The sequence below is a fragment of the Dermacentor albipictus genome, unplaced genomic scaffold (assembly GCF_038994185.2).
Source record: "Dermacentor albipictus isolate Rhodes 1998 colony unplaced genomic scaffold, USDA_Dalb.pri_finalv2 scaffold_18, whole genome shotgun sequence".
Classification (NCBI taxonomy): Eukaryota; Metazoa; Arthropoda; class Arachnida; order Ixodida; family Ixodidae; genus Dermacentor; species Dermacentor albipictus.
The window spans coordinates 169,484-182,561 of NW_027225572.1; the positions used below are offsets into that span (position 1 = coordinate 169,484).

General features: G+C 44.6%; 1 protein-coding gene across 3 annotated transcripts in view; it reads left to right on the top strand.

The window, feature by feature from the left end:
* LOC135900796 (endoplasmic reticulum transmembrane helix translocase) overlaps positions 1 to 13,078 on the top strand; it is a 602,974-nt gene that overhangs the window by 22,714 nt on the left and 567,182 nt on the right. For all 3 annotated transcript variants that reach the window (XM_065430378.1, XM_065430377.1, XM_065430379.1), the window contains exon 4: positions 4,375 to 4,603. In XM_065430378.1, coding sequence (XP_065286450.1) covers positions 4,375 to 4,603 — 229 coding nt within the window. The remainder of the gene's footprint in view (positions 1 to 4,374; positions 4,604 to 13,078) is intronic.

Here is a 13,078-nt window from a genome sequence, read left to right on the forward strand (position 1 = left end):
CAGGAATTGTCCAGCAAGGAACCGGTGGTGCAACGCCTGCCACACGTTGGGCCATTTTGCATCAGTATGCTGAAAAACCCGTACTGTTAAACACGTCTCTTCCGCAGAGACGCTGTCTTCAACTTCCACAGGGCAGCCATCCGCGTCTGTCTTGACGGTAAGCACTTTTGAAACTAAAAAAGATTTGGAAGTTCCGGTCGTAGTTAACGGCGTCTCCATGCGACTGCCGGTGGATACGGGAGCGCCTGTCTCATTGATGACGGCTCAAGATTTTGGAAAGCACTTTGGTCGACAGCACAGACTGTCACAAACAACAGTGGACTTGAAAAATTTCTTCAAGCAACGCATCGACATTCAAGGCCTGTTTCAAGCCACTGTCCAGTTTTTTCAAAGGTCATGCTCCGTCACGTTCCACGTAACGACTACAGGAACATCACTGCTGGGTTTAGACGCCATCCAATGCTTGGGCATACAGATCAACGGTACGTCGCTGACATGTCGTCTATCATCGCTTCCTTCAGTACAGAGCCCCACAGGTATGCCTCCGGGTTTTGATCACCTCTTCAGTGACGAGTTGAGTTTCGTAAACAACCTTGTGCACCGAATTCATCGGCAGCAAGATGCGAAACCAGTATCTTCAAAGTTGCGCCGACTACCCCTCGCTCTCCGTGACCAGGTCACAAATGAATTGCGACGTCTCGAGGACTGCGACGTCATAGAGTGCGTCGAGGCTTCTGAGTGGGTGTCTCCACTCGTGGTGGTGCGCAAGAAGGATGGAACCATGCGGCTCTGTGTAGATCTACGGGAACAGGACAGTCTTGTGCCTCACATTCAAGAAAGGGTCTTGCAGAAACAGTGGCAGACTAAACAGTACATAGACAAACGTAGAGGTGCTCAGGCAACTCGTATCAAGGTGGGGGACACCGTCAGAATAAAATTTAAGAGGAAAGGATTTTTTAAGTACAGTAAACCTCGTAAAGTCAAGACCCAGGTAGGACCATCTACTTTTCTACTCAGTGATGGGAGGACGTGGCATGTGTCTAAGTTAACCCTAGTGATGAAGGATCTAGCAGGTAGTACATTGTGTACAAGTGATAAAGATTTTTTGTACTCGTACTCAAACCTGGATAGTCATTCCGATGACTCATCTGTCATGGCATCGTCCTTTCATAAGCTTCAGTTAAGTAGTCCGTCTGACTGTATCACTTCCGAGTTTACGCAGTCAGCAGTCGTCTCTGATTTCGTGGGGGAATCGGTAGCCTCCCAGGACTTGTTGGGACATCGAGAGGAGCTTCCTGGGCAACCTTCTCCAGCTTTGAGCGACAACCATATTCAATTGTCCAACCAGAGGGAGGGAAATAGTCGGGGGACGACTAGGTCTTTAAAGTCGACTGATACGCGTCGCAACCCCCAAAGTTCTTCTGAGGTAAGCACGCATCCTCATCGTGTCAAAAAACGGCCTCTGTGGCTTGATGATTATGTTTCTTGAATGTAGAGCGTTTTGCCGTCTTCGAAATGCCACGGCTAGGGGCCTCGCTGTGACATCTAGGAGGCAGTTCACATTTTTCGTTCACACAGGTAAAATGTGTTCCTTGTTGCGGTGCAGTGAGTTTTGTGCCGTGTTCCTTGTTGGACTTTGTTTGAGTGACTGCCTGTGTTTTGGTGCCCAAGACTGGTGCGCGTGTATGTGAACTTGGGCGGGGACGGATTGAATTTGTTGTGGACTTAAGTGCGGGCTTTGTGTGCGACTGGTGCGCGTGTGTGAACGTGGGGGGGAGCGAACTGAAATCGCCTTTGGACTTAAGTGCGCGTCTTGTGTGCGCGTTTCACTGTATGTTTACTTTGTTTCCAAGGGGGGATGATGTAGTATAGTGTCGCCCCCTGTCAGATCTCTGTGTCATCGTACATTTATGTTTTGTAGTTGTTTAGCTAGATGGCGCACCCCCCTTCTGTCATGTGACGAGCTTGGACCAATCAGGAGGTGTCATCTGGTGTGTGAAGCCTTTATTAGTAATAAACGGCCGCAAGCCGGCTGAGTCTTCGTTCCGGTTTTCGTCAGGAGCAGTTAGCTCCGAGTCTCCTTCACTGCGCCGGCGCTCAACGCGCGTTCGCTGGCTGGGGCCCCCCACTTGCCTGCCGCTGCCGACACAACAAAAAGGCAAGACCTTAAATTTGTATAGGCCGTCTGGTGTCAGAAAAGCAGTTTTTTCACAGTCTCTCGGGTCTACCTAGATTTGCCAGTATCCACTCTTTAAGTCCATTGAAGAGAAGTAACGTGCGTGTCGAAGCCTGTCGAGTGAATTGTTTATACGGGGAAGTGGGTACACGTCTTTCTTTCTCACCTGATTTAGTTTTCGGTAGTCCACACAGAAATGCAAGCTGCCGTCTTTTTCCTTGACTAGAACTACAGGAGATTCCCAGGGACTCATTGATGGTTGGATCACGTTTTCTTCAAGCATTTTTGTCACTTGTATGGCTTCATGTTCTCTGGGAACTACACGATAAGGATTCTGGTGAATTGGCCTTGCCGAACCCTCTGTAATTATTCGGTGCTTTGTTAGAGGTGTCCGACTTACGCTGGACGTCGACGCAAAGCAGTCGCTGAATTTGGTCAGTAGCATAAGAAGTTGTTCTCGTTCGTGCGGCGACAAAGTAGTGCTGATGTCAAGTACAGGAGCTGGGTCTTGCGTAGGCACTTCGAGTAGTGAACAGCAGCCGCGGACATCCGCGACACCGTCAAAATAAGCCACAGCCGTGCCCTTTGGAAGATGCCGTCGCTCTGTGCTAAAATTGGTTAGCAACAGATTTGTGTGCCCGTCGGTGACATTAACGATTCCTCCTGCAACTGAGATACCATGAGTGAACAACAACGTGGTTGTTTGGTTGGCAATGCCTTCGCAATGAAACGGTATGTCACATGCTACCGAAACAGAAACAGACTTTTTAAGATGTTTTTTTTTCCTGAGACGGTCAGTGAGTGGGACAGGTTGCCTAGTGATGTTGTATCGCTATCTTCAAGCTTTGCTTCAGCTGTGCGACTTGCAATTTTTTTTTTTTACTTTGTGCTTGCGTCACCAGACCTGCTTTGTTTCGCTTTGTGCATGTACGGTTAGCGCTGCTTCTTGTTTTGTTGCATCGGCGATTTGCCCTGAGCTGTAATTCTTTTACTCTCGATGTATTCTATATTAACTGTTTTTATTTGTCAATGATATATGTACTTCTCCCCCCCCCCCCTCCACTATAATGCCAAACAGGCACTGTGGGTACTGGGATAAATAAATAAAAGAAACAAAACGGGGTATATAATTGAGGTGGGATGACAACGTCTTCTGTTAGATGAAAGGAGTGGTGTTGCGGTGATAAGCAATGGACTAAACCAGGACTCTTATAAAACATCACCATGCAATCTGGGTTGTTAATTACGGCGCCATATTCTTTCCGAAAATCCATTCCAACAATAAAATCTTTACAGCACACAGGAAGAACGATGAAAGCGGCCACGAAAGAAGAACCCTGATATTAATTCTAGAAGTACATCTTCCAGTAGGCATCAGTAATTGGCCGCCTGCCGTTTTTATGTGAGGTCCCGTCCATGGCGTCTTTACTTTCTTCAGGCGACGGACGAGTTCCTGACTCAATATAGAGAAGTCGGCACCAGTGTCAACTAACGCTGTCACCGGCTGCCCGTACACGAAAACATCAATGTCGGTGCTCACAGTTTCTTCGGTGTTTAGTGTTGGGGGCTTTTTATTGTCTTGCGGCGGGCCCGCAACCTTACCCCCAGAGGTCGCCACCTTCAGTTTCCCCGGCGTGGGCTGGGCGACCTTCATCCTCGGAGGTCAGCAAAAGTATGTCCTGTAGGTGAAGCCATCTGACATGGAGGGGTTGGAGAGTGCGACCGACGGCCGTAATCGGACCTATCATTGGGCATGGATTCGTCATTCTGGTGCGCTATTGGAGGTCCCCGAAAAGCAGTCATCGCGGCGTAGCATGGAATCGTCATTTGCACGTAGACCAGAGGACCTCGGACGATGAGGTCGAAACAATTAATATTGAACGAAATTAGGAAAGATACGCTTGTCTAAAAAGATATGCTAAAAATTTTACATAGCAGAGCGTGGCTGTAGGCCAGTTAGTTATTCATGATTTTAAAAACATTTTAAGATTTGAGAAAAATTTTAGAACCATATTTTTCTGTTTTTTTATGGTAAGGCCTGTCTATTCTTCTGAAAGCACATTTTCTCAGTCTAGTTTAACTTAATTGCCCCACAATAAAGATGTTTTAGCACCTGTGTTGCATTGGGACTGCCATCAATCATTGAACCAGTTATGATGTCTATTGAGAAACAATGTTGTTCTTTGCATGTCACACAGCTTGGAGCTGGAGGTGCCAGAGTTTGGTGCCCTGTTCAAGGAGCGTGCCACGGCGCCCTTCTTTGTGTTCCAAGTGTTCTGCGTGGCACTGTGGTGCCTGGATGAGTTCTGGTACTACAGTGTTTTCACCCTGTTCATGCTGGTTGCATTTGAATGCACCCTGGTGCAGCAGCAACTGCGCAACCTTTCCCTAATCCGCAAGATGGGCAACAAGCCATACATGATCCAGGTATGCTTTACACTTTCGCTGTTCAAAGCTTGGTGCAAGGCATATTTAACCCTTTAAGTGCCAGGGTGAAAATTTTTTTGGCAAAAAGTGCCGAGGACGAGTCTTTTTCTTTCTAAGTTCCGGTAGCAGGCTGGGCTCATCCGTTTGGTGGTCTTCCCTTTTTGGCCGCTAAAGCATGCTATGGACTGTTCGTTCAGCAGACATTTTAAAGATGGCTTTTGCCAGTTGTGCCTTGCCGCGACCTCAGGTGTTCACATTCTTCATAAGCAGGCCTTACTCGTGTGACGATACGGCACTTTGTACACTTTATCCCATCTATAGCAGGCAAATAATGTCCAACAGGGCAGTGCATTGTCCGGTGGAAGGGTTGAAGCAACACTGGAAATAAATCAAAAGTGAAAAATGGGCGAGCTGGTATGGAAGCATGGCTAAATTCAGAGTGCAAACTACTGGGACACAAGGTAAGGCACAAGAAAAGACACGGCACTACTTGCAGCTGAAAGTTTATTGGAAAGGTTATAGACTTTATAAACCCGACATGTCCTACATCGTCAAAGGTAATCAAACGACATAAAAAGAGCAGGTAAAAAAACCACGACTATTAATCTGTGTTAGCACACCAAAACTGCCATGTGTTAAGTCACATGAAGAAAAGATATTTCAGTGTCATGAAGCACTATAGAAGCATGACTGACACACCCTGTCCACTTTTTCTCTATCTCGTGGGCCTCTACAATTCCTCTTGTTCTTTGTGCTTGTACAGGACTGTTGTATTTCCAAACTGGAAATACAACGCAAACAACTTAAATGACAAGAAGAAACATCATGGCAACTCTCTGTGGGAGCGTATGCTTTACAGCTTCAGTCCGTTGATGTCACTTCCGTGCTCAACTTCTTGCGCGCAGTTGATGTCGCCATATTGGATACGCTTTCGTTTAGTTTTGACTCATTCCAGGGCATCAGTGCAGACATTCATACACTGTGGAATCAATATAAAGATCTTGTAAATGATTGCATCAAGCGCTTTGTTCCTTGCATGTTAAAGAAAAGGAAAGGCAGATCTCCTTGGATTTCTCGGGACACATTCAGTTTCAGTTTATTATTCTTTAAATACAATGCATTGGTAAGATACAATATACAGACGAGGGTCCCAAAGTCAAAGACTGCAACGGGACCCTTGGTTAATAATAACAATGTAGAGATGTATTAAAGAAGAGCAAGCTAACTAAAACAAACGAACACAATCGTGAAAATACAATATAGAAAAATAATATAAATGAAAACAAATTGTATTTATATAAGCCTATAGTGCATAAAAAAACTGTCAATTGTCATTTGTATGTCAATGTGTACAAATGACAAATATAGGGTAATGAATGACGCAAACTTAGTTACACATATAAAACAACTTAAGAGCATGACTAAATGTATGAAAGGATGAAGATTTAATGCTAACGAGTAAACCATTCCACAGTTTTATAGCAGCAAATGATGATGTCATTTTTCCATAGTTAGAATGAACCATAGGTAGTAGAAAATTAGAGTTACGTGCAGACTTGGTATTATTGTTATTGACGAGGTGCCTGGGATCAATGAATTGGTATGAGAGCTGTTTAGTAAGTAATTTATAAAACATAATTATTAGATTATATTTGAACAAGTTTGTTACAACAAGGATGTTATTTTCACAAAGTAGAGGAGTAGCACTCGTGAAAAACCCACTGTTAGTGATAATACATATTGCTTGGTTTTGTAAGTGCTGAATAGATGAGATATGACAGGCATATGTGTTTTCCAAGGAAACAATGCCATAATTAATGTGACTGTGAATGAAGGCAAAGTATAATGCTAATAATGCATCTTTAGAGAAGTATGGTCTTGATTTGATTAATGATCTAATACCGAAGGTACACTTTTGCTTAATGAAGGCAATGTGTTGAGAAAACTTAAGATTGGAATCTAATTTGATGCCCAAAAATGATACACAATTGGAGACTGGAACGTGATGACCAATATAGAGTTATCTCAGGTAAGCCAGGTAGTATTCTTTGGCTAGATCGAAAAATCATGAATTGAGTTTTTGAAGGATTGATAATTAATTGATTGGACGAACACCAAGCAGCATTATGGTCAAGCTCATTGTTTAGTTTAAGAATTAAGGTTGTTAAAGAATTGTTAGGCAACGAGGTAGTAGTATCGTCTGCGTATAGTACACAATGTGCCGACTTAAGACAAGTGGGTAAATCATTAATATAAATAGAAGATAATAAGGAACCTAGTATGAAGCCTTGTGGTATACCTTGGTTAATAACTTTAGTATCAGAATAAGCACCTCCAGAAAAAAAACTATTTGTTCTCTATCATGTAGGTAACTTTTTAGGAGTTTTAGTACTGGACCGGTAATTACCAGGGCTTCTAGCTTAGTAAAAAGTATGTTATGATTAATTGTATCAAACGGTTTAGTGAAGTTCAAGAATACCGAACCAACGAAGTTACCCGTATCAATTGAGTGACGAATGTAGTCGGTTAGAGATATTAAAGCTAAGTTAGTAGAACTGCCAGCACGAAAACCAAATTGAGAGGATTGCATCAAATTAAATTTTTTAAAGCAATTATTTAGGCACTTACAAAATAACTGCTCTACCACTTTACTAATCGACGACAGAATAGAAATAGGACGATAGTTAAACACCTCCGTTTTATCACCTTTCTTGTGTACAGGAATAATCTGAGCCCTTTTAAGCGAAGTGGGAAAAATACCACATTTAAAAATATTATTAATTATAATACAAAGTGTATCAGAAATAAGCGGTGCAACAAGTTTTAGATGAAATACAGAAATATTATTTAAGGCAGGGCTAGAATTCTTTAGAGCTAATACCATGGAACATACCTCATTCGCAGTTAAAGAGAAAAAAATGATTGCAGCGATAAATGGGATAAGTTGTAGTCATAGGACGACTGCTGTATATATTGTAGAAGTAGTCACTGAAACTATTTGCTATGCTAGAAGAATCAGCATGAGTTTTATTGTTGTAGTTTATTTTATCAGCAGTATTACCGGACTTAGGTAAGTTCATGAACGCATTAAGAAGTTGCCATTGTTTTTTGGGATTGTTCTTGTGTTTAGCAAATTCATTTTCGTAATATTGTCGTTTAGGCTTCTTTAGCAAGTTATTCAGAATGTTACAATAATTTTTATAGCGTGCCGCTAAGTGTACAATAAAAGGTTTCTTTTTAGTCTTTTTGTATAGGTTTTCTTTTTTTCTCATACTAGTTGGTAAACCTCTCATTACCCAAGGGTTATCGGTAAACTTAAAATGTTTGTTGCATTGGACTGTAGTGGTGTTAGCGTGAACGGCCTGTAGAAAGATGGAACACAAATTTTCAAGAGTTTGATTGGGATCGTGCAGGGAGTTAATTGTAGACCAATCAGTATTTGTTATAGTGTTAACAAAACTGTCTCGGTCAAACTTGGAGGAAAAGTAGCAAGGCTCGGACTGAGGTATTTCGGCCTCAGAATATAGGAGACGAATATTGGGAAATGATCTGTGATCTGAGTATCTATGACACCAGAGTTTGGATTTGGCACGATTTTAGTTAAAGCATGGTCAAGAAGCGTGTTGGTACCATGAGTAGAACACCTATAGTAGGAGAGATACAGTCAAACGCCGTTACAATGAACACCACATTAACGAACATTTCAGATTAACGAACTTTTAAGAAATCCCATGCCGACTGCTTATACTTTCAATGTAAAAATATTTCACTACTACGAACTTCAGAATAACGAACATTTCAGAATAACGATCGTTATTTGATTTCCGTGTCATCTTAACAACACCTCAGTACTACGAACTCATATCCCGAAATGCGAGGATTCTTAGATTTCAGTGTATCCGTCACGGCAGTCGGAGCTCTAAGCTAGCAGACGATGCAGCGCGAAGAGCGGGCGCCTTGCAACTTGCTTCCCAGCAAAAACCTGAGATGGCACGAGAGGAGAAAGATGCGGGCAGGGACTTTTTTTTTCCTTCTCCGTTGCGGAGGCAACGACGCACCAGGTTTTGTGAGTGGAGAGGCGGGAGCATGGGCTCGTAAAACCTGAGACGGTGCGGCAGAAGGAAAAAAAAAAAATTTTAATTAACGCTGAAGTGGGCCTTTTCTTTTTTTCCTGTTGCGGAGGCAACGCCGCATCATGTTTTTCTTGCTTGTTTTCTCTGTTGTTCGTATAGTGCCTAGAATATACTGGCTAGTGTGCCGTCCGCGGCCTCCCGGGTGGCACCGGATGCAATGAATGCCGGCGGCTGCCGCTAGGAGCACTGCAGTGCAGGTGGGTGCCGCGGCACCATCGGGTCTGCGTAGCCCGCCGCGTTTCCACAGCATCGGCAAGCGAGCTGCTGCGTTTTTTGTTTTTATTAAGCCGTAGCAGCAGCACAGTTCAAATGTGGGCACCTGATTTATAAATCGGGGTTTGTTTCGATTACAAGAGGCTTCTCTAGCGCTTGTCGCTTGCGAGAAAAGCGTGTGCTATCTCAGCTCGGCTTCGAGCGGGGAACCTGATGTGTATCTAGGCTGGCGAAGAGAAAACGTAATTTCTCAGGCAAATGCCTTGATCTGCATGTTCCAAGGCCGTGTTGCGAGGTACAGAACATGTCACACGATCCATGGAAGGCCAGAAATGAACCAAAGCATGTCCAGCCGTGTATAGGAGATGCTAAATGAATAGCAAATTTAATTATTCATATAGTGATTGGATTAAGGGGGATAAGGCTGAATTAGAGGGATTAAGGTGTATTAATTAAGGAGGATTAGAGTGAATTAGAGTAGGCTTCACAAGGCGTTCGCCTTCGTGTCTCTTCGGCGATAGCTAAGGACACTAGTTTTTTATTCTAGCCATATGATGGCAGTGAATTTTTTTAAGGGCAAGTTCTAGATTACATTTTTCATTCTAATAAAGTAAAGGAATTCTAAGGTTACGTTACTGTTCCATTGATGTTATATTAATGCATAACCATTGAAAACCACTGTAACCGATCATCTTTTGAAATGACTTGAATTTCGCTGTACTTTCTTTTTATTTTATTTGCTGCTATTTCTGCCTATTATCTTATTGTTGTCCTCATAGGTTTGAGTGTTTTTGATTGTTTGTAAACTATGTACCCGTCTCCTCATAAAGCCCATTGGGCCACGAGAATAGGAGAATAAGTAAAAAGATTTGCCTGTAAAATGGACTGCACGCGGTGTTCTGTGTACTATACATTTTTTAATACCTGGTACACACATGCAGATTTCTATTTATGTCTGATATAAGTGAATGAAAATGGGAAACAGATCTTTCATTTAAGCGTAACAAATATTTTATTCTCGCGCGACAGGTCAAACGTGGGCATATAAGACAGGACTAGATGAGATAATGCACACATACATGAAGAAGATAGATCTAGTGGCAGTGACGCAGTTTAAAGAGCTTCTGTCGTTGAAATTTGCGCTTCCCTCTCTTTGTTGATGCCTTTTACAAAAAAACCGAAACCTCAAGAAAACATAGAACTTCACAAGTGTTGTCAAAGCTGGTTTTTCATGCTCTGGGCACCCTAGTTGGGGAAAGGCCAGTGTCTGCAGCTGACCTGAAAAATCAGCTAGACTCGCTACATGTAACTTGTTTTTGCTAAAGAACACAGTAAAAGCATCTTCCACAGCCTTCACAGCGGTTAACAAGGTCTGACTAAGATAGACAAGGCCTCCATTGTCAAAAATGCGTATTGCAATAGTGAAGCAGCGTTGGCACTAGCTTCAGCTTTACTTACGCAAAGGAAGCCTGCACACTGTGGTCAAGAATTTTGGGCAGTGATCTTTCGTGCAACATAACAGTAGTAGATCAAAGCACTACTGCTCCTTTTTTCTTGTTTTTTTTCCCCTGGTACTCACGAAAAGTAAGGTGCATGCTTAGGATACTCAGGAAATATCGTGGGTATAGCGTAGGGTTTCAGGCGTGGTTTATCGCGGTGATAGAGAACGCGCGTTCGACTAAGCTGTTTTCGAAATGTTTTTCACAAACTACAGCAGTTGGTACCGGCCTTCTGTCCGCTCTCCTGGTCATTCTTGCCCATTCTGCTGCGTCTTCGTATCACTGGTGGAGTGAACAAGGATACACGCCCTTTGTTCGAGCGGTAACCGCTTCGACACAACGGCACAAAGCAGGTCCTCTCCTTGCACTGTCTCTTTGGAATTCTTTCACCGCCGCCACATAGTTCTTGTAATGACAGGCACACGAACACAGCAGCGACGCACTCACTCTTTGACAACACCAAGAACAAACACGCAACGCTGTAATAATACTGAAAACGCCAACATAGAAACCCACGCAACAGCTGCGAAACTGATATGCGAAGCAGACGACACGCGCAGTTTGCACCCACCCGTGTGGCAGCGACCTCTGTCGGCCACCGTGGGCATTCATTGCAGGCGGCGCCACACTCCTCCATTGAAAACAGTGGGTGGACGGCACACTAGCCAGTAAATTCTAGGCACTATAGTTGTTCGCGCGCTATCACCCGCATGAGGCCTGTCCATCTTGTTTTTCTTCTGGTTACATTATTGTGTTAGAAGTGCGTGCCGGCGTTCGCGTTGCCATGAGCTCAAAAACTCTAACCACGTCGAAGAAGCGAAAGCAGTTTTCTTTGAGCGAGAAAGTAGATATTCTTCGCGAGATAGAAGACGGGAAGAAACAATCCGTCGTGGCTAAAGAACATCGACGATCGCCACGATTCTCAAAGATAAAGACAAAATCTTTAAACACCAGCAAGAATCTCAGCTTGCCCCATCAAGGAAGCGACTGCGGCTCGGCGATTTCCAGAATATTGACGCAGCAGTGCTGACTTGGTTTAAAGACGTGAGAGCACAGAATGTACCCGTGTCAGGCCCGATGCTGCAGGAGAAGGCGCGGCAGTTCGCTGGAATTCTTGAGGTCACCGGCTTCGAAGCGTCTTCTGGCTGGCTCCATGGTTGTCGCCAACGAAACGGCGTAACCTGGCAGTCTGTGTCTGGCGAGGAGAAGGCAGCAGATCAAGCATCAGCAGCCACGTGGAGGGAGGAAAGCTTCCACGAAATGGTCAAGTCTTACGCAGCAGCTGATGTTTTTAATGCAGACGAGACGGCCTGCTTTTATCAGCTGCTCCTGGACAAGACAATGCATTTCAAGGGAGAACAGTGTAGAGGCGGCAAAAAGTCGAAGCTTCGCGTCACCGTGCTGTATTGCTGTAATGCAGATAGCACTGAAAAGTTGAAGCCTCTGGTGATCGGGAGGTTTTCGAAGCCGCGCTGCATGAAAAATGCAGTGTCGCTGCCGTGCCAGTATAGGGCGAATCAGCGTGCCTGGATGACCTGCGAGCTCTTTTCCGAGTGGCTGCTGACGGTAAACGAGAAGGTGAGGAAGGAGGGGCGGCACATTTTGATGATTGTGGACAATTGCTCGGCGCACATTGTCAGCATACGGCTCACGAATGTGCGGCTCGAGTATCTGTCGCCGAACTGCACATCAGTACTTCAGCCACTGGAACAAGAATTATAAGGAGCGTGGAGTCGCACTTCCGGAAGCGCCTTGTTCAGCGGCTGCTCATCAACTTGCACCTGCAGCACTTGACAGCCATCAACGTCCGACAGGCTGCGGAAATGCTGACAGGCGCATGGTGGAGCATCACGTCCACCACCATCCAAAACTGCTGGAAGAAGGCCAGCCTGACTATCACAGATGGCCAACCACAAACCGATGAAGCAGCAGCGGAGGACAGTTCGAGCGAGCTTTGGAGCGAGGTGGCCGAGCAGCTAGCCGTCGATCCTTTAGTCACATTTGACGACTATGTCCAGTGTGACGACGCGGCGTGGGCCTCAGCAGAGCTTACCACTGATGACATACTGCAGAGCGTCCAGGGCACGGCGACTCAAGATGAGGAATGCAGTGACGACATGGACGATGACGTTACGGCAGCGCCCGAAGGCCGCGACGAGTCCATGTCGGCCACAGATGCATTGGACTACTTGCGCAAACTCCGCATATTTATAGCCAAAAGCGGCACAGCGACTGAAGGCGTGCATAAGAATGCGGACAGTCTGGAATCCTTCGTGCTGCAGAGTCTGTGCTGCGCCCGTCAGAAGACGATCACGGACTATTTCAAATAAATGTGCCTTGTCTGACGATCATGTGTGCATTGTGTGAGAAACGAGTTTAAGGAGGTGCCGTTTCAAAGGTAGGACCTTTACGTTACTGAAATGCTATTGTTATGGCTCATTTTTGGGCTTTCACTATAATGATCTTTCAGAATAACGAACATTTTCCCGCGGTCCCCTGAAGTTCGTTATATATAATGATTCCAGTCCGAAACCAGCAAGGCCGTCTGTATAAGCTGTTACACTTCCGTTGTCGACGTCAAGTAAGTTGATGTTAATATCACCGACAATTAGGACTTGCTTATGCTCAAG